Source organism: Budorcas taxicolor, chromosome 25 (genome assembly GCF_023091745.1).
Source record: "Budorcas taxicolor isolate Tak-1 chromosome 25, Takin1.1, whole genome shotgun sequence".
Taxonomy (NCBI): domain Eukaryota; kingdom Metazoa; phylum Chordata; class Mammalia; order Artiodactyla; family Bovidae; genus Budorcas; species Budorcas taxicolor.
Window position 1 is genome coordinate 25451971 of NC_068934.1, and position 22634 is coordinate 25474604.

A 22634-nucleotide genomic window follows, 5' to 3' on the forward strand; every position below is an offset into this window, starting at 1 on the left:
AAAGTTGGCTTAAAGCTCAACATTCAGAAAACGAAGATCATGGCATCCAGTCCCATCACTTCATGGCAAATAGATGGGAAAACAGTGGAAACAGTGTCAGACTTTATTTCTGGGGGCTCCAAAAATCACTGCAGATGGTGATTGCAGCCATGAAATTAAAAGACGCTTACTTCTTGGAAGAAAGGTTATGACCAACCTAGATAGCATATTCAAAAGCAGAGACATTACTTTGCCAACAAAGTCCATCTAGTCAAGGCTATGGTTTCTCCTGTGGTCATGTATGGATGTGAGAGTTGGACTGTGAAGAAGGCTGAGTGCTGAAGAATTGATGCTTTTGAACTGTGGTGTTGGAGAAGACTCTTGAGAGTCCCTTGGACTGCAAGGAGATCCAACCAGTCCATTCTGAAGGAGATCAGCCCTGGGATTTCTTTGGAAGGAATGATGCTAAAGCTGAAACTCCAGTACTTTGGCCACTCATGCGAAGAGTTGACTCATTAAAGACTCTGATGCTGGGAGGGATTGGGGGCAGGAGGAGACGGGGACGACAGAGGATGAGATGGCTGGATGGCATCACCAACTTGATGGACATGAATTTGAGTGAACTCCAGGAGATGGTGATGGACAGGGAGGCCTGGTGTGCTGCGATTCATGGGGTTGCAAAGAGTCAGACACAACTGAGCGAATGAACTGAACTGAATATCTATCTAAATTTCCCTTCACCTTCCCTTTCTGATTGGTGAAAGCCTACTCATCTTGTAAAACCCAAGGGAAGCATCACTGTCTCTGTGAAGCCCCCTGACGGTCCCAGGTAGAGCTGACTATTACCTTTCTTTGGGTATCACTGACTGGATCCTGTACATCCCACCAGCACAACTCTCTTATTAATTGGAATTGAAGCTGGTTTTGTACGACTGACATGACTCTCCGTGTACCCTGGTGCCTAGCACTGCATCTGGTATACAGGATATGCCCGGCAAATGTGTGCTGAATAAGAAAAGCCTTCCCCTCCCGACCTCTGCTTCCCCATCCTGGGAGAATGGGCTTAGGGCCAGGCAGCACAAATGCCAGGTCTTCTCAAAACTCCCAGGTACAATCTCAAAGAGAGATATTGAAAAGTGGAATAAATGAGTAACAAATTGTTGAGATTTTAATGGAATCTGATCATGCAGATGAATAGCCTAAATTGTATTCCCACAAGGAAAGTTTATAAGAGTACCTACCTCTCAATCACTTGATAATATCAGATCTTTCAATTTTTAATCATATGATGCATAAAAGTATGTGTATCAGGTTACTTTAAGTAGTTTTCAGAATGTTAGTGAGGTGAAGCACTTCTTCCTGTGTTTAATGGCCATTTGCATTTCCTCTTCAGAGAATAACTTGTTGTACTGATATAACTACTTTTCTATTGAGTTTTTAGGATCTGTTTATGAACTCTGAAGCTAAACTTTATCTTTAATCAGTGAACAATTATTTTTATTAAAAAAAAGAGATTAGATTTGTGGTTACCAAAGGTGGGGATGGGGGAACTGGATGAAGGCACTCAATAATGTACCAACTTCCAGTTTTAAGATAAATAAGAACTAGGCATGTAATGTACAACATGATAAGATAATTAACACTGTTGCTTGTTATATATAAAAGTTGTTACGAGACTAAATCCAAAGAGTTCTCAATGCAACAGGAAAAAAAAAAAAAAACAACAACACTCCCAAAGATAGAGGCCTTCCTCCCAGGGACAGGTTTACAGATGGTGGTGACAGAAGTGTGGTGGGAAAGGGGCTGAAGGGATCTAGACCATCACCCGAGGCAGGGTGAGGCCCAGGCTCACAGGACTCTGGCCAGTCTCCAGGAGCAAGTGGATGGGTCCAGCCTTTGGAAACACCAAGGAGGTGCGAGAAGCTGTGAACTAGCGGCGTCTCCGCAGGGCTCACCTTGGCCTGCAGCCCCAGCTCATAGGCTTTGGCTGTCTAGCCCTGCAACGAAGGTTCCCTGTGGCTCTCTCACAGGCAGGTCAGGGCAGGGCCCTGAGCTGCTCAAACGCTTCAAGGACAGGTGCATACACCCTCCCGGGCTCCAAACCTGCTTAAGTCACTGGGAAAAGGTGGCGATGTGCCTATGGGGCTTTCCAACCACTGATTTTTTCTTTTTTTCAATCACAGGAGGAACCTTGGGGTGCTCAATCATCTTCAAAAGCAAAACACAAAGCATTAATATGACATTATTCTTTAAACACTATAATGATTTTCTAGTCATAATGTAGGTGGTTGGAAGTGTGGGTAGTGGTGAGCAGTAGAAAACACCAGGCCTTTAAACCAACAGCTGTGAGTAGCTCGAGCAATGCCTACCTGCGGGCCTCCCTTTTGCTACATGTAACAATCTCTTTGGGCCTCAGTTTCCTCATCTGTAAGATGGGGTAATATAATACTGACCTCAGAAGGTTGCTGGGGGATTAAATCAGGTAAAAATTGTATACGGCTCTCAGCCCAGTGATGGCACATGGTGGGTTCTCAATATATGATTTCCTTTCCTATAAATGAACAGTATGTCAAATGGAGGTATTTCCTATAACCCTGAAATTGTGACTAAGACTCATTTGAGGATAAAATGCTCTCAGTACTCTTGATCTGTAAGTTCAAGGAACTGACAAAACTTGGGGCCAGTCACCCACTCCCCCACCCCCAAAAGACTGTCCTAGTCCAGAATCAGTCTTACCATCAAAGACCAGTATCACCCACTTTGACCCACCCAACCCCAAATCAGGAGAAGATCCAGATGAGAGACTGGCACTGAGGGTGAGCAACGGTGGTCATGACTGATGATCTGAGACAGGGTATCCCCTCCCCTTACCCAAGGAGCAAGAAGGTGGGGTCCGTGCGCCTCTTCAAGTCAACGGAGTGGAGGCCCCAAGAAAATTTCCTCCGAGTGGCGGTGCTGGCACCCCAGGGCCCCTGACACCTGCTTAGACGAGACTCGGCACAGCTGCCTGCAGGCCTCCTAAGCTGGAAACAGCTGGAGAGAGCCCATAAGGTGGGGACATCCAGGTGCCAGGAGGTCTGTTCCATCGCTACAGGCGGAGGACAGAGCCCACCCATTCCTGCGGCTCTATGGTGGGTGATGCAGGGACCACGAGGCTGAGGTCTACGGCCTTACCGGGCCCGCCTCAGTGCAGGGACAGAGAGAGTCCTAATCAGGGGGATGGGGGGTGAATGCTACCAGCTGGGGGTGAGCTGGAAGAGCTGGTCAAACCTCCCACCAGACCACCAGAGCCCGGAAGCAGCGTGGGATCGAGTGCCCGGTCGGCTGGGCACACAGAGACCCCCACCCGGGACAGAGGCAATGACAGTCGCCCAAGAGAATGACAGCAACTTCATCACTGGCAGAACTCTGCTCCTCTGCTCTGGCCCCGACCCTGGCCGCTCAGGCACAGGGACGAGGGGAGGGAAGGGAAGGCATCATGCCCCAGCCCCCTTCAGTCTTCCAAAGCCACCTGCTCTGGGGGACACCAGGAAAAGGCTTTGAGATTGAAGTTTAAAAATGAACAAGACTGAGTCTTAGATATTGACATAAATCTATTCTTAAATTTATGACATAAAGCCTTAAAAGCACATGCATGCAGGTGTGCCTGCTCGGCTGTGTCTGAATCTTTCGCAACTCCATGGACTGAGGCTCACCAGGCTCCTCTGTCCATGGAGTTTTCCATACAGGAATAATGGAGGGGGTTGCCATTTCCTCCTCCAAGGGATCTTCCCAACCCAGGGATGGAACCCATGTCTCTTGCATCTCCTAATAACTGTGCAAGACTAAAGAGAAATAGGTTCTGGCCCAGATACTAAGTGAGCCTCAACCCAGCAGGAAAGATGGGGGTTAGCACAGCACAGGTGGGGGCAGTTTCTGAAAACCTCACTTCAAGGTTATACCCCAGTGACTGATTCTCAACCCCCTGGTTCCAGTCTGTTCTTCTCTGCTCAGAGACTCACAGGGGCCACATCCCACTGACCAGGGGCCAGGGCTTGTCCCTCTGCAGGATGTGCCTTTGGGAGTGGTCCAGCATCTTCTGAGACAGCGCCCACTAGGACAAAGGTTCTACATCTGTTTCGACTTCTTTCACCTGTACCTGGCATGCTTGGATTTTATCCATCTGCTGTCCCCAGACACCACGAACATGAGCTCTGAAATCACTTGGGTTCAACACCTTGCCCTGCCACTCACTCACTATAGGGTTCACAACTTCATTAAGGCAAAATTTCCTCATCTGTAACTCAGTCTATTGTAAATTCCATCGCCTGTTGTGAGAACTGGGGCCAATGCAGATGAAAGCCTTCAAGGCACGTGCGTGCCCGCTCAGTCGTATCTGACTCTCCTGCGCTTCCACGGACTGTAGCTCACCAGGCTCCTCTGTCCGTGGAACTTTCCAAGCAAGAATGCTGGAGTGGATTATCATTTCTTCCTCCTCCAGGGGATCTTCCTGACCAGGGATCGGACCCAGGTCTCCTGCATCTCCTGCATTGGCAGGTGGACTTTTCACTAAGCCACCTGGGCGCAGCTGGTACTTATTCATTCAACAGACATTTGTTGAGTAGACTCTCTATGCCTTAAGGTATACAGAAGATGGGGCAGGTGGGGGCAGGGGAGAGACAGGGCAGGCAGAAGGCAGGACAATGGGTAGATGGATGGCAGGGTGGCTAGGGTCACCTTCAGACCACATGAGATGAAGCTGGCCTACAGTCTACATCCCCTGGAGCTCCTTCTGCTATGCATAACTTGTAGAAGCCCCTGCTGATGCTCTGCTGTGAGGGCACACTCCTGGGATCTAATCACGCCCAGGAACTAGAAGGAATGTGCGCCCGCCACCTACACCAGCACTCTCTTCCAGAAAGAAGTCATGTGCTCCTTGGAACAGAAATTTGCATCTCTCTCTGTCTCCATGGAAATACCACCAACAACCCTCCACGCCCCAGCAAGGTGTATGCCACATGACATTCAGCCCAGGTCTCATCCCCGGTGGAGGAGGGCCCACAGCCCAGACCAAGCGATCCTCTGTGGACCCTTCTCTCTGAGCTGAGATGAAGGCTGATCACCAAGAGCTCGCTCAGAGACTTCTGGAAGCAGTGTGACTGTGTCTGACCCGGGACAGCCCCAGCCTATTAGAGGTCCCACTTGGGGAATTGCGATCAGAGACATCAGACACCAATAGTGGCCGCCCACCTCCAAAATCGAGAGAGACTACGGTGCAGAAACCCAGCCAGGACAACCAAGCTTTCACCACGCAGCAGGGCAAAGGTAAGGAACAGGGCCCAAAAGGTTCATGTTTGCAAACTTACCTGCTCCACGGGGCTGCGTCTTTCCTCAGCGCTCCCCGCCTCCCCACCCTAACCACCAGAGTCGACGCTAACAGGCAACTTTGCGAAACACAAGCATGCCAGGGTGGTGTCACCTGAAGCCCACACAGCTCTACCTGTTCTGGGAAAACTGGAGGCAGGTGCAGCCTAATGAGTTTGGGAGGATGCCGGGGCCTGTGGCAGCCTTGGAGCTGGCAGCTGCTTGTATTCACAAACAGGAGACAGAGAGAGAGAGAGAGAGAGACAGCGAGGTTCCACGATGAGACATTGCCTAAGGAGGCTAAGAACTCAGACCAGCCATCTCCAGACCAACACTTAATTGAACAGCAAACCACCAGCGAACACTAATGTGTTAATTAGCCACCAAATTGGAGTTAATTAAACACTAATCAGGATGTCAGAATGGAGCATCTCATTAATAAATCATGTGCCTTTTTTTGGAGCTAGGAAAAGTGCTGCTTCTTCTAATAAAAGTAAGAGATAAGATTAGGCATCTTTCCCTGGGAACTTGTACGATTTAAATATGTTCTGTGGTTAAGTGTTCTCTCTCCCACAGATAAGGCCTGGCTTGATAATTAACTGACTCGCCGGTCATGTGAATCAAATCGGCATTGTGTGATGAAACCCTTCTCAGAGAGAACCTGCTCCGTCTTTGCTGCTCCCTCTGTGCCAGGTGGACAAGGCTGGCATGGTTGGACCGGCACTCTCGGAGTGATTCTTCAGGTTGTCAAAAAAACTGGCATCCTCAAGCGTAGACAAGCATTGAGCAGTCTCAAAACCAGAGAGAAACAAGACTGGAAGAGCCTACCAGGACCCACTGGCTTAACTCTATAAATGTCATCAGTAAGTAACAGCTGGGCATTTCAAACAGTGAAAGGGCAACTTCATGACAGGTGCTGACTCACCTTCCGCAGAGAGTCCCTGGATGTTTATTCCCTTAGCTGCCAGGAAATTCAAACAGGCATCTATGTTTTCAATCTAGGAGGAAAAAAAACACAACAATATACGCTCAATAAATGTTTAGCCTTCTCCAGAGCCATCTCTTATTAGGAACAAGAGGCTATGTCAGAAGAGAGGGTTCATTGTGCATTTGCTAAGTTTCTCGAAGAGGAAAAGAAATGACATGAAAATGCTGAATGGACAGATGGATGGATGGATGCAGGTCAGGACTCTTTGTCTGTACTTGCACAGGAAAAGGTTACCTAATATCCTAACCACACACAGTGCCAAGAGTCGAGGCCTTGGATTGCTCACGGCTGCCAAAAATAACCAGGGTGAAATCGGAGCTCTCGTGTGGATCACTGTCACCAGCGCTATCCTGAACGCTGGAGCAGCTGCCAGAAACATGGAGGTGGGGATGAGGTTAGGAGACCCACCCCCCCCAACAGCAGCTGGGAGAGGTTTCCAGCCCCTGAGGAGGCGAGCAGTCAAATATAAAAAGAGTGAATGGGAATTTCAGCAGGAATCTGGGTAGTGTTGACTCACAAAATTCTCAGGATGGCAGGCATCGCAGAGGACCGAGGAGAGCTGCCAGCTCACCCAGCCTCTCTGTCCTGTGTATCTTCTGTGGCAAGAAGGGACCCGACCCCACCAGAGTCTGGGAGGCTTTCCAGGGTGGATGCCACGGCCAAGGGCAAGCCCACGTCCCCCCCAGCCCCCATCCACAGGAAAGAGCAATTAGGTCATTCCCAAAGGTCTAATTTGACTTCAGTTGTCAGGGTTAATTACTTTTAGGTCTACAGGAAAATGTTCAGGCTTGATTCATGTCAGTGGTAACCATAAATAAAAGAAATTGCTTTGGACTTGATGGAGGGAACTTTGGATTTCACAGAGTTTGCATTTCACGTCTTCCTTACCTCTACAACCCCCCGCCCCTGCCCGACTTCCCAGGCTCCAGCCACATGCTTATGAGCTCAAACCAATATTTGACCCGAGGGGTTTGTTCTGAACCCAGAAATGACTATCACAGTGTGCTTGTGACCATTCTCCTCTCCTCCCCCAAGCAACATCCTGATGGCTCCTTTGTAGCCATAGAGTAAAGAGTCTCCATTTTACGAGCTCTCATTTGAGTACAGTCTGGCTCCAAGGCAGTCTTCTTAAAGTTCACGTCCACCCTCCCCTGATGTCTGGCATTCTCTGCTCTCAGTCTTCGCAGCTTCTAAACATGTTAAGCTTGGGGACACCTGAATAAAACTGCATCCACTGAAAAAGAATCTGTTCCATCCTTGCATTTTTTTTTTTTTAAAGCTCAGGTTCCCGTCTCTTTCCCAGCTTCCAGGGTCTTCATGTGGGAGGCATTCTTTCATCTCTAGGAAAAGGGGTAGAATGCAATTTCCCACAGATAAAATAAACACTGATGCTATGGGTTTTGCCTGCCACCATGGCAGAAAGTCGTATCTTACAAAGAGGGAGGAAAAATGAGAGCGCTCTTTTTTTCTTTCCAGTGCAGGATGACCGACAGTGACAATTCAGGTGCCACCGTCGTGGAGGGAAGTGAGGGGGACGGAGGCGGTCAAAGAAGGAAGAGAATGGCTGGGAGGATCCTGTGCAAGGTGTTTAGAGCAGCCACCTCCCGTGCAGAAGTGTAATAAAAATCCTCTCTCTAGATGTGACTGCACTCTATTATAAAACCCTGCTTTTGAGAATTCATGCTATTGTACACAGTGAGAACAGGTCAAAACCACTCAAAAGGATTTTTTGCCTCCAAACAAAGGTATTAATATTGAAATCATGGTAAAATTATAAAATTTTCCTGCTACCACTTGTCTCTTCCTATAATCCTATCCACTTCCTTGGGTGTGGGTTTTTTTTAATTTTAAATTAATTTTATTGAGGTATAGTTGATTTACCAAGTTGTGTTAATCTGTACAGCAAAATGATTTAGTTGTACATACGTTCTTTTCCATATTCTTTTCCTGATAGTTTATCACAGGAACACTGAATACAGTTCCCTGTGCTCTACAGGGCCCAAACCTACTCCTTTTAATATCTCGTGGTGCACAGCTCAGAAAGGAGGCTTTGGCAATCATGTCCCCGTGGAAAATGAGCAGCAGAAAAGGCTGACCGCCCCTGAACCTGCTAATGCAAAATCAAAAATGGTGTATCTGTTATTTATCCTGGGAGGTGTCACGTGGGTGGACTGAGATGGGTAGGTTTAAGTTTTTTTCACCAATACTGCGGCAGTGCAACACTGAACACACGAAAAAGGACACCCGCCAAGACAGTCAGGAAAAGCTCTGCTTACTGCAACACGGCAATCCTACAGACCTTCCCTCCAAGGAGCACGTGTATGGAGCATTCGACAAGTGTCATCATTTAAAGTCCACGGTAATTTCTTTTTGCAAGGCTAGCCTTGGTAGATTTCAATTGATCCATGGGTTTTCTTTTTAAATGTTAAACTCTGTTAAGGGGAGGAATAATATACGTGGGTTACCTAGAATACTTCCTCTCTCTCTCTCTCTCTCTTTTTTTACAGTCCTATCACTCTGTCAACGAATTTCATAATTTTGATCAGTAGTTTTTCGCTGAGTGAAGGAGACTAGGAAAGGAGGATTTTGTGCAACCCTCCCCACCACCGGGGGGCATCTGGCCACATCTTGTCACATTTGGGGTTGTCACAACCCTGAAGGGAACTGACATCTAGCGTTCTGAGGCTACGGATGCTACTAACACAGATCTCTCCCAATAAAGAATTATCCAACCCCACATGTCAGCTAGTGCCAAGGGTGAGAAATCTGAGATGCTTCTTTTAATCAGTCATTCAATCAAGGTAACGATGCGATGTCTGCTCTGTGCCAGGTACTACGCTCCATTCTTTTGCTGGTGTTGGTGCAGAGTTCTCCTCCCAGTCCAGGAGTCCACATTTACACAGTCCTCCTCTTTAGGGTCCATACACACCCCGACTCCCCTCCGTTTCCAGGAGAATCAGACCATCTAATGAACCAGGGAAACATCAGGGTCTCCCTCCATTAGGTGAAGAGAGGAGGCCCCAGGGCGCCAGGAATGCTTTCTCCTACAGAGGAGATGAAACGGGAACACTATCCAGATGGCTGAGCTGCACTCCCAGGAAACATAAAACCTAAAAATAAGAACTTGGTTCATCATGTAAAAGACGGTTCCTAAGCCCGTCAAGCGCCCTGAATTTTTTTTCCCCCCTCTACCATGAATTCTCTGCTCACAGGAGGAGTTCAAAACACATTCCTCAAGTTTCAAATCCATTCTTTAATAATGTTCCATTAAGGTTAAAACTCATGCCTGACAAGGCGGCAGAGACCCATGCTCTTTTCATCTGTACCCCAGGAAGGGCAAGGGGCTGGGGAGCAAGGTCAGATGTGGATTCCAACCTCCCGCTTCACTTGGAATGAGATCAGAAGGGGAGACTGTTTCTTTGATCCAGGCTCTCTTGTGATTCAAATCACCTTAAGGTTTTCTTATAAACACTGTTCAGGTAAACAATCCAGCCTCCTGTATGACTGAGACTGCATACTCCCACCACACCATCCCTGGAGGGGACTGGCCAGCGGCAGCCCCTGGAGTTCCCATCACAGCACAATGAGGTGCCCATCTTTAGAGAGGCTCATGGCTCATATGGGATCCAGACATCTAGTGCAGGATGCAGATCCTGTTAAAGTTGAGAGGCAGAGCGAAGGAAAAGACTCTTCACCAGCAAAGTATGTAAATAGAACCGAAGTTGTTCATTAACACATAGCAGCCAATATAAACTGCTTTCCAAAATTAGCTGAAAAAAATATCTGTGCAAAGTCTGACATTCCAGTGTTGCTGAGGGGGTGGGGAGGGGCACTGGGTGAGAAGGCTGCTGTAGCTGTTGCCATAGAAATGGGTCCAAGAGCTCTGGGATCGAGCTCCTGGAGTTTGTAATGCTAGCTAGGGTGGAGGCAGGAAGCTGAGAAATGGGACAATACCAGAGACCCTGGGAGGAGAAAGGAGCCGGATGAAAGAGAGGGCAGAAAAAGGGGACAAACTGAGACCAAGACGCACTTCCCAGGGTTTCCCTTGCTTTGGGGCCATACGTGGCCTCCACCCTGTGTGGTCCATGAACATCCGAGAGAGAAAGGCTGGCAATTTTAAGCCTTTCCCCCTACTCTCAGCCAGGATATCTATCCTATAGTTGAATAGCTTCTCAACAGTCCCTAAACATTAGACCTGCAGGGCAACTTCCATGGACCAAGTACGGTGTAGCCTAGCTCTCTCACATCCAGAAATACATCTACATCCAGCCCAGGCAGAGAGCAAGGAAAATCAAAATAAATGGCAAACAACTGGAAAGAGAAGGGAGGGGGCTGGCAGACAAATGGAAAACTTTACATTTCAGTCATGGTTAAGGCCGGACGGGGTCTCGTGATAACGTAAAATATGCAAACCCCAGAAGCACTGCTGTATGTCTCCTCTGTAGCTTAGAGACTGATCAAATACCATCTGTTGTGGCAGTTGTCATGGTAGCATTTCACTCTGAATACCAGCATAGCTGATTGCAAAGTGCATGAAACTGATTAATCCAGATGAAGACCATCTCTACCGCAGCCCAGGGGAAGGTCGGGTTCCAGGCAGACCAAGTAAATGGGGTGCTAGTTTTGATAGTTTAGTTTCTCACCAAGCCCCTTGGAGGTCTCCATCTTGAGAAGATGAAATTGACAAGGGAGGCAAACAGATGCTGCTTTCGAGTCAGGCTTGATCATGGTCATTAAAAACAAAACAAAACATGAAATGCCTAGAGCTTAGGTAGTGGGACACCTGGAGCTCAGACAAGGCTGAGCAAGAACCTGTATGTTCGAAGGACTTGAAAAGCTCTGTATAGCTTCTTCCTGAGCCTCTTAGCACAAACAACTTCCTTCCAGAAGTGTGTGTGATCCTCACACCTGATACTGCTACTTGTCAACAAAAACAATTACCATTCATCCATCTATTTATCCATTTCTTCACCCATATCTACTGAGCACCTTCAGGGTGTTAGGCAGTGTGTTGGTACTGGGTATACAGTGGTGAATTAGAGAGACATAATTCCTGACCTTGTAGAATCTACAGTCTAATGTAGGGGAACTGGCATTAAATAAACAGAATACCGATAGCATCTGTCATGTACTAAAGGACTTGATCAAGCCTGGAAGGATGGGGGGTCAGGTGAGAATTCAAGGAAGAGATAGAAAGTTGGTCCACAGAAATAAGGCCTTTGTTCTCTTCACTGATGTAACCCCAAGCACCCAGAAGAGCGCACTGTACGTACTCAAGATACGTTTGTTGCAGGGAAATTCGAGCTGAGATATAAGAGTGAGCCAAGCACTGACAGCAGAAGAGAAGAACACCCCCATCACAGGTCTCATGCAGGATGCAGCCTGGCACATTCTGGGAACCAAAGGAGAGTCAAAATGGCCAGAGGCCAGGGAGCAATGGAGAAGAGCAGAGAGAGAGGACCCAGAGCAAAAGCAGAGCACTGGACCACATTCAGGAACGGAAGCAGAAATGGAGAGAAGGCAAGGGTCCTTCTTGTTCTTAGGGAAGCCTTGGCACTCCATTACCATGGCAACAGCAGCCAGGCCAAGCCCTTCCAGGCTGGTCTGAAAGCTTCAGGATGGATGAGCTGTGCTGTGTCAGGGATGGATCAAGCAGTGCCTTCAAGGTGGGGCTCCAGTGACATCCGGACTGGGCACTGAGATGGGGAGAGGTGGGAAGGGCAGGGCTGCGCCTGTGGTCACATTTACTGGGGAGGTCTGTTTCCTATCTACCAGGCCTCCATGCTCTCCTGACACTCCTTCCCCTTGCCAGTTTCCAAAAACAAAAATAGAAGGGAAAAAATAAAAGAAATCCAACCATGAAACCCGACCCAAAAGCACCCTGGGGAACTGTGCTCCTGAATGCCTGTCTCACCAGTGTTGTCTTTTTGCTCTGCATTCCTGGGGACCACAACCTGATGCGTGATTGCCCAGTCTCACATTTTTCTCCATCTATGTCAGTGTTCAGCCACCTCAGATGGTCACATGGTCACAGGCCACAGTGTGGTCCTGGGGGTGCACACCACTGCATGACACAGCAGCAGGGCCCAGACAAAGCAGTTCTAATTTTGGAAGGGAACCCCAGAAAGAAGGGAGGTATCCCCATGCTTCTGATTCTCCCAGGTGGGGAAACATTCAGGAGTATCTCCCTTGTAAGCCCCACATGCTGCTACATGCTTGGCAGACACATAAGGCCATCTTTGGCCACAGCGCTCCATACCTGCTGTGCCAGCTCTGGCCATTCAAGCTTCAAAGCTTTCAGAAATTCATCTCTAGCTCTCTTGGTGGCTTTGAAAGAGAAAGCTTCAGAATGAGGGACTCGAGGGCTGGATGGGGCTTGAGTGTTTCTGTCAGACTGTTTCTCTGCTGCTTTAATGCCTTGCCCAGTTGCTTCCTTTAATTTGGCAAAGATATCCTCCTTATCTTTTAAGATATTTATAACTTGGGCTTTCTAAGATGTTGTCAAGAATTCCTTTTTAACAAGATTTTATAGGAGCCTCTCTGCTATTACAGCAAATGGGTAAGTCCATATAGATATGGAAAAAAAAACTCTCTAGAGAAGAAAATTGAAAACAAGAATCTCGAATTCCTCCAGTAGCTATCTTTCTTCACTTTGCTTCCAACTGCCTAGAATTGTTTCATTGCCTGGTTATTTTCTGACTTCTTGATTTTTCCCTTGAAACAAAGAGAGAGGCCTGGAAAGGGCACCATGGCTAAGTTCTCCAAGTCAGCCCTTGTTCTGGAGGCCCCAGATCAGATGCTTAGAGTTGAGCTCCGCAGTGTGTCTGCTTCCAGACTCAGCGGTCCTCCTGAGGGCGAAAGCGCCCTGGGGGGTTAATATCATGGGAGAGGCCCAGAGGATGCCTCTGTGTGTATTCCTTCAGGAAGGCATTCTGCACGTCATTTCTTCTGCTACAATGTCAGAGTAACAATCCCTAACTTCCTAGCACTCCCAGAAGAGATTAGTCCAAGTGGAGGTCTCCATCAAGAGCTGACACAGATGCTAAAAGGAGAGTGATGAGGGCTTAAGGAGTAATATTTACAGGAAAAAAAAAGGCTTTGTTGTTTTTCAGTCTCCAAGTCATGTCCGACTCTGCGACCCCATGGACTGCAGCACACCAGGCCTCCCTGTCCATCACCAACTCCCGGAGTTAGCTCAAACTCATGTCCATTGAGTCAGTGGTGCCATCCAGCCATCTCATCCTGTCGTCCCCTTCTCCTCCTGCCCTCAGTCTTTCCCAGCATCAGGGTTTTTCCCAATGAGTCAGCTCTTCACATCAGGTGGCCAAAGTATTGGAGCTTAAGCTTTAGCATCAGTCCTTCCAATGAATATTCAGGATTAATTTCCTTTAGGATTGACTGGTTTGATCTCTGTGCTGTCCAACGGACTCTCAAGAGTCTTCTCCAGCTCCACAATTCAAAAGCATCAATTCTTCAGTGCTCAGCCTTCTTAATGGACCAACTCTTATATCCATGCACGATCACTGGACAAACCATAGTTTTGACAATAGGGATCTTGTCGGCAAAGTGATGTCTCTGCTTTTTAATATGTTATCTAGGTTTGTTATAGCTTTTCTTCCAAGGAGCAAGCATCTTTTAATTACATGGCTCCAGTCACCATCTGCAGTGATTTTGGAGCCCAGGAAAATAAAATATGCCACTGCTTACACTTTTCCCCCATCTATTTGCCATGAAGAGATGGGACCAGATGCCATGATCTTAGTTTATTGCATGTTGAGTTTTGAGCCAGCTTTTTCACTCCCCTCTTTCACCTTCATCAAGAGGTTCTTTAATTCCTCTTCACTTTCTGCCATTAGAGTGGTATCACAAGCTTTGGGGTCAGACAAATCTGGGTTCAAATCCTGATTCTGCCATTTACTGAATTACGATCATCAGCAATTTAACCTCAATGACCTGATCTGTAAAATGGGCGTTACACCGATCACCCAGGGTGGTGGCGGTGATTATATGACAGGATATGTGCGTGTGGTACTCAGTAGGTGCCCAATAACTGGCAGTTTCTGTTAGCGTGTTGTCACTTCTGACATGACTGTCCCTTGGCAACAGTGCTCGGACCATACATGCCCAGTGCCGTGTCTGGAGTTGGTCTCTGGCAAAACAGAGAGAATTAGACAAGTTTATTCGGTCTGCTTTCTATTCCTCCTCCTGGGATTTCCTCTCTATCACCTGATGTATAACTGTCTCTTAACAAAGATGCTTACCCCGAGACAGAAGGGCCTGCTACTATCCTCTCACCAGTCCCCTCTCCTGCAGGTACTTGCATTCCATCACAATTATTAGGGGACAGGATCTATTGATACAGATTTTGAACTCTGCACTAGATTCGAGTTCCCTGAGAAACTACTCTTAAAAACCTAAGAAAACTGTTAGCTGCGTCAAGTCTCAAAGTCATCATCTGTAGCACAGGAATGCTGATATTAATAACTGTCTCGCAGCAGTACTGTTGAGTCCATGGACTGACGTAAGTCAAGGGTCTGTCTGGTACCTCCCATACTGTTCATGGGGTTCTCAAGGCAAGAATACTGAAGGGGTTTGCCATTCCCTTCTCCAGTGGACCACATTTGTCAGAACTCTCCACTATGACCTGCTCGTCTTGGGTGGCCCTACACGGCATGGCTCATAGTTTCATTGAGTTAAACAAGGCTGTGGTCCATGTGATCAGCCCGATTAGTTTTCTTTGATTGTGGTTTTCAATCTGTCTGATGCTGAAGCTGAAACTCCAATACTCTGGCCACCTGATGGGAAGAACTGACTCACTGGAAAAGACTCTGATGCTGGGAAATCGAAGGCAGGAGAAGGGGATGACAGAGGATGAAATGGTTGGATGGCATCACTGACTCACTGGACAAGAGCTTGAGCAAGCTCTGGGAGTTGGTAATGGACAGGGAAGCCTGGCATGCTGCAGTCCATGGGGTCGCAAAGAGTTGGACACGACTAAACGACTGAACTGAACTGACGTTACACAGACCTTTAAAAATGCTGTTTATACAATCCCATAATGGCAGAGTACTAGACACTCAAGGCATCTTCTGAAAGAGAAAGATCATTTGGGGTTGTGAGACATTCTGAGATCTGCTAAATTATATGACAGTGTAGCCTCTCTACGAATGGGCTCCTTGAAGCAAAAATTCACTTTGACCCTGTTGGAATCAGTATTTTCTATCCAAAAAAGTTCTCAGGTTAAAGTCTCCTCTGTTAAGCTACATGAAAAGCCCTAAGCCTTATACAAGTAGTTTGTGAAGAGGAGTCAATTATTTTTTTGCATAAAAATTTGAATTTACCCACAGAGAAGGAGACAGACTTAGATTCCAACTTCTAGACCCCATGGCTGCCTCTCAAATGAATGCGGAAGAGCAGTACTTGTTGGAAAATTTCACCCAGGGACAAACTGGAACCTGGCAGCCTCATTCATTCCTGGAAAAGTGATGACTGAGTATTTACTCTCTCCCAGGCCCTGCTCCAGGGAAAGGGCAAAACAGTGGTGATGAGACAGTGTGGTCCTTCCTTTTTGGAAAAGACAGCTTCCCAAGCAAGAGCAGACTTTAAGCAAATATCACGCCCACTAAACAAAGTGATACAGGCTAATTTAGGCCTATTAGCTCACCTGCTCGAAACTCTGTCACTGAACCTCTGCGCGTTTTCTAGAAAGTCTGGGATCTTTTTGTACTTTTGTCATGCATGTGTTGTGTATGTGTGTGTATGCACTCAATCACGTCTGACTCTTTGTGACTCCAAGGATATAGCCCGCCAGGCTCCTCTGTCTATGGAATTTTCCAGGCAAGAATAGTAGAGTGGTTTGCCACTGCCTTCTCCAATTTTTGTCATATTCCCATGCTTAAACTCATAAGATACCACAAAGACTTCAAGAGGAAGCAGACCATAAATGCAAAACAAAGCCAAACAGTAGATCCTTGATACACTCTAAGAGTGCAGTAAATCCTCAGTTGTGGAGGTACCGCTAGAATCTATCATGTCACCCACAAAGCCAACACATACAAAAGAGCAGAGTAATGGGATAATTAATTTGTAGATGAAGGCCAGGTTGGGGACCAGTTCCCTCACACTAATCTGAAACACTCAGTTTTGTGGCTCAGCCAACCTGCCAATGGCCACTGTTTACGGTCCTTGTGGGTTGTTCATGAGTATCTGACCCATGGACTGGGCTTCCTCAGTGGCTCAGTGGTAAAGAGAAGGACAATGCAGGAAATGCAGAGACACAGGTTCCATCCCTGGGTCAGGAAGATGCCCTGGAGGAGGAAATAGCAACGCACTCCAGTAATCTTGCCCAGAAAAGTCCCATGGATAGAGGAGACTGCAGGGCGACAGTCCACGGGGCTGCGAAAGAGCCAGACACAGCTAAATAGCAACAAAGCTGATCCATGGATTCCTGCCCCACGGTTCCCAGGATAGCACGACATATTAATAACGGAGTGCAAGATGTATCCTGGTAGCATACATAACCAGGGAAGCAAAGCCAAGCAGATATACTTAAATGCTTTAATACTCAATTCAGAATCCTGCAAGACTTGGCACTCTCACTTTGCTAAAGGCTGGAAGGAAGGGAAGCCAACTGCTCTGTTATCCTCTCCTTGTTTTAATACATATCACCTGTAGTGTTAATGTCTGCGGAAGATGTAACTAAAATATCACCATTAAGAGAAAAAAGAAGTGGCATATTTGGGGATTTCCTTGCAATTCAGTGGTTAGGACTCTGTGCTTTCACTGTGAGGGTCTGGGTTCAATCCCTAGTTGGGGAATAAGATTCTACCAGCTGTGAGCTGTGGCCAAAAAAAAAAAAATCACCATTGTGCCCAATTTCAGATGCTGCTAGGCATAATACTATTATCACATGCCAGGCATAATATTAGGACCTTTCACATACATTACACTTAAATCCATTTTTTTCTTCACAAGCTGTTATGGCTTCCTAGTGAACATTAATAAACAATTTGGGAGATTTTGTAAGTAGTACACCAAGAAACTAGATCTGGTCAATAGTTTCAAGTTTCAAAATCTGTGATCAAGGCAAAGAGCTACTTGTCAACCAATCAAGTAGTATATGAGATTAAAAGTAATTAAGAATATAATCAAGAATTAAAATAACTCTGTTCACTGCCACTGCCAGAATGTCGGAGGTGTGGGCAAAGTCAATGAATGAGGAGAACAAATGAGATAAGGATGGCTTCTATTACAGGATATCCTCCAAGTTTCCCAAGGCTACAAGACTGCTAGTGCACCTGTGAAGACATAGTGACAATTCTTAACTTGTCATATAATGCTAATCTGTTACTATTTCCATCCTTGTCAAGTATTTAACTGAACCAGATAAAACTGCCATTCTTGTAGGTAGAAAATGGTTAAATACTGGCTATTTCATATGGTTCTCTCTGTTATCAACATATTAGAAAGATGATTCCCTCTAAAAGCTAAAATTATATTGCCAAGTGATCATAAAAATTCATCACTTTATAGCCACTGACGAAGAATCTATAAATTCTGAGACTCAGAATCAAATCTCTGCAACTGTCTCTCCAAGGAGCTTCATAAGACTGATGATGATACATCTTGATTTATATATACACAAAGCCAGAAAAAATATAGCATCCATGAGCTAACCCCTCAAAGGCCCTTTGCTCTGGTTCTAAGAATTTCTTCTGCACTCTCCCCTTAGAGAAACAGACTGGGGCCAGGGTAAGACTTTCATTCCAAGTTGCTTCATCTCGAAACTTCCCACAGAAGGTGAGCACTAGTCATCCTTCACAATAGTGAAGGGAAGCCCAGGTCACAGGCCCTCTCCTCTCGCCTTCCTGTTCCTTCAGGGGAAAGTGTGAGAAAGAAGTTCTGGTCAGGTTCTGCCCTCTTATTCAACTCTACATGACTGTTCTCACGTTTGCACCAATGTGGGAGTCTACTCTGCAGGAAAAGCCAACTCATGCCACGGGGTCATCATTGGCATCGTGACAGCATTGGTACTAACAGGAAATTTTAAAGAAGGAGATGCAAGTCAAGGAGTTCTCAGGACCAGAGGTGAAATCTGAGGAACTGCAAGTTTCTCAGAGGTTCCTAGCTCCCTTTGGGCAAAAGTACTTAATTTCCCCAAGCCTTAGTTTTGTTTTTAGTAAAATGGAGATAACTATTCCTTCTTGAAAGTCTTATAGACTCCTCCCAAGAAACTAATATTTATACGCTTAGAAAACGTGAAACACTGGACTAGATTCTTCTCCATACATTATTATTTCAATTAATTTTCACCACTAGATAAGGTAGGTATTATCATCACTTTTCATATGGGGAAATGTAGGCATAGAGCGTTTAAATGCCTTCCTAAAATCACGCTTATTAAATGGCAGGGTTGGAATGTGAACACTTACTCAACGTTTTGTAAGCTATGAAGTCTATACACATGGGCATTAACAACCAAACAACAGGAGTTCAGTATCGCTGTGGAGGAGAAGAATGATCACCCAGTTTTGTCATTCGTTTCCTTGGAGAAAGATAGGCAAATGATTAATCCATCCAAACTAAGCCCAATCTTTACATCAGAAAGATGAAGAGCACGTCACAGAGGAGGGAGTGACTTCTCCAACATCCTTTTGGACAAGTTTTGTGGACGATATTGACGTTCTTTTACAGTGTTCTGAAATCGTCTACGGCAGGAATTATTTAAATCAATATAAAGATTACAGGCATTATTTTGATGTCAAAATGCTCCCCAAATGGATTTTTTTTAAACCACCATATGCCAGAGTTTAGATCTCCTAAGAAAGATCACCTCATGCGAAGAGCTGACTCACTGGAAAAGACTCTGATGCTGGGAGGGATTGGGGGCAGGAGGAGAAGGGGACGACAGAGGGTGAGATGGCTGGGTGGCATCACTGACTCGATGGACGTGAGTCTGAGTGAACTCCGGGAGTTGGTGATGGACAGGGAGGCCTGGCGTGCTGCGATTCATGGGGTCGCAAAGAGTCGGACATGACTGAGCGACTGAACTGACCTGAAGAAAGATCAGGAATTAGAACTCATGAGAGCATAACAGTTTGAGGGTAAAAAACCTCAAATGTGTGCAGGAAGCAGGTAGGCAAAAGCTAAGTAAAAAAGCCTGGCTCTAAGACAGTAGGGAGTGGTGGGAAGTATGGCTAAGGCAGATGGCTAAGGCAGCCTGTTGCTGTTCAGTCACTAAGTTGTGTCCGACTCTTTGTGACCCCACAGATTGTAGCACGCCAGGCTTCCCTGTCCTTCACTATCTCCCAGAGTTTGCTCAAACTCATGTCCACTGAGTCAGTGATGCTATCTAACCATCTCATCCTTTGCCTCCCTCTTCTCCTTTTGCCTTCAATCTTTTCTAGCATCAGGGTCTTTTTCAATGAGTTGGCTCTTTGAATCAAGTGGCCAAAGTATTGGAGCTCCAGCTTCAGCATCAATCCTTCCAACAAATATTCAGAACTGATTTCCTTTCAGATTGACTGGTTTGATCTCCTTGCATTCTACATGTACCTAAAGGAGGCAGCTGGTGTCTAGGTTTAGTCAAGTTTTGCCTGTGGAGTATCAATCCAGGACTGCCAATTTTTTCCCCCTAAAAAAACTTGGAAGTATATTGATTTTTATCTAACTGTTGGCAGCCATTTAGTTTTTCTTATGAAAGGGCTTCTGGAACCTGAACTTAGCTTGCTGGCCACTGTTCTCTACTCTTTGCTTAAGTGAGCACACTGGCAGTCCTCTACTGACCAGTTCCCAATGCAGCCACCACAGGCTAACTATGCCTTACCAACGGGCCAAGAAGAATTTCTCACTAAGTTCTGGTTCAAAGAAAAATAAACAAAATACAATGATGAATACAGGAAAAACACCCCTTTGGGGCCAGGCTGAAACATAAGAAGCCCATGAAGACATGCACAGGGAGATGGATCTAAGCATGCAGCCAGATGACTTTTATATAAAGCACAGTCCACACAGTTATAAATCACCATCCAATTTCTCTTTCAGCTCAGGATGCTCTGAAGCTCTCCCCTCCCCACCCATTCTCACATTTGCTAAGCTCTTTAACCATATTGAGCACCACATGTTGACACTTGAAATGCCTCAGTTTCAAAGGAGGTGTAATGGGAATTTCTTCAGTTAATATTCTCTGAGCATACAGCAGATGCCAGGTTATGGTATGGGCAGATGGACAGGGGCCCCGCCCTCAAAGAAGTTAAAGCCAGGCAGTTAAGGACAACGTGCTAAAGGATTATCACCTGGGTTTTCAGTGGAAGAAACCAAGGGTCACAGAGGTTAAGAGAGCTGGAAAGTAGAGAAGACACTTGCAAACTCCAAGACCACAGCCGCGTGTACAATCCAGATCCTACCGATTTAGAACTCACCTCTGTTCTCAGACAGGAGGATGTCTAATGCATCCTCATCTTTCCAAAAGTAAACTGATTGGTTCATTCAAAATATTTAGTTAGACCTTGCTGTGGTGATCATTTCACAATATACACAAATGCTGAATCATTATGTTTGTACACCTGACACAAATGTGACGGTACATGTCATTTACATCTCAATCAAAAATACACAGTGTTTGCTATACTGAAAATGGATAACCAACAAAGACCTACTGTACAGCCCATGGAACTCTGCTTAATGTCATGCGGCAGCCCGGATGGGCGGGGAGTCTGTGGGAGAATGAATACATGTATATGTATGGCTGAGTTCCTTCGATGTTCACCTGAAACTATCCAAACACTGTTAATCGGCTATACCCCAGTACAAAATGGTTTTGGTGTTAAAAAATTATATCAACACATTTAACAAAGAAAAAAAATACATAGTGTTCCTAAAAAAATTAGTTAAAATTAACCTTTAGATAAACTTTTAAATTTTTAAAGAATTTGGCAAACTGATAGGTGTTGAAATGCATGTCTGCAGTCATATCCCCAAAGAAAACTTTTTTTACATCACCCAAGAGCTTGGCTTGTTACAAATGCAAATTATCCCGCTCCTTCCCAGACCTACTGCATGGGACACTCTAGGGGTGGGGCCCAGCGCTGCTTTAGCAAGCCCTCCAGGCGACCCCCTTGTTCACTAAAGCTGGAGCAGTGTGGCACAAGAGGCTTTGCCAGACCTGCAGTCATGGTGTCGTTTCCACCTACCTTTATAACAAAGTTAAAAGAAAAAGCTGAGAAAGAAAAGACCAGATTTGAAAATTTGGGGGCCTAGGATGACTCAAGTTTCTTCATAGCATTTAAAAGTTCATAGTATATTTCACATATTAAAACTTGATTAAAACAGATACCATCGTCCCACTCTCTGGAAAGCTCCCGGAGATCTGGAACACTTATTGTTTAGCTCACTCATCTGACATCATCTGAGCACTTTCAATATACTTACTGCAAACATGGAACTTTTCATTGAACTAAAAGATTAAAAAGAAAAAAAAAAACCCACGCTATATGTACTACAAAGCTTTGATGGGATTACCTAAGCCTATAAAATATGTCTCTCATAAGGTGTGCTTAAATGTCATATTGATTTCAAGACAAACGCACACTCGCTGTGGAGCATAGTGCCTACTCAGCATCAGGAATACCGTGTATCCGCTTCTGAACAGCAGATGGAACGGCGCTTGCCATTCCCATGACAGCTCAGTACCTGAGGCGGCCCACACATGGTCGCAGTGCTGGAGACTAAACGTGGCCTTCACCTCCCCACACCTTCCTGCAATGACCTGTGCTAAGCGTACAGATGTGCCAATCTCCATTCTGAAGTGTCCCATGAACAGAAGCCACTGCGAATCAACTTGGGAACCAAGAGGCTCACAGTGGTAAAATCAGCCTCTGCTATAAACCTAAATAGCTTCCTTATACAGTAAGTTACGTCGTTTCAATCCCATAGTGTATTAGTTTCTTATTGCTGCTATAACTAATGGCCTCAAACTTCATAACTGAAAACAACATGTATTTATTACCTTAAAATTCTGGAGGGTCAGGAGTCCAGAATCAGTTTCAGTGGCTGAACTCAAGGAGTCAGCAGGGCTGCGTTTATGCTCGAGGTTCTAGGGGAGAATCCATCCTTGTCGTTTTTAGCTTTTGGAAGCCACCTGCATTTCTTGGCTCATGGCCCATTCTTCCCTCTTCAAAGTCCGCCCAACAGGATCTCCCAGCCTCATTCTCTCTCATTCATTCTCTCCCTCTGCCGTTCCCCCTGCCTCTCACTTTTCCCTCCTCTCCTCCTCTCTCTCCTCTGACCCTGCTTCTACATTCCATGGTCACATCTTCTCTCTTAC

The 22634-nt window shown here is 46.0% G+C and overlaps 1 protein-coding gene across 1 annotated transcript in view; it reads right to left on the reverse strand.

Moving 5' to 3' along the window:
• The window catches only part of NAV2 (neuron navigator 2), a 424695-nt gene that overhangs the window by 248972 nt on the left and 153089 nt on the right, over positions 1-22634 (reverse strand). Inside the window, exon 4 of the mRNA XM_052662508.1 lies at positions 6248-6320. Within this exon, the coding sequence (XP_052518468.1) occupies positions 6248-6320 (73 nt within the window). The remainder of the gene's footprint in view (positions 1-6247; positions 6321-22634) is intronic.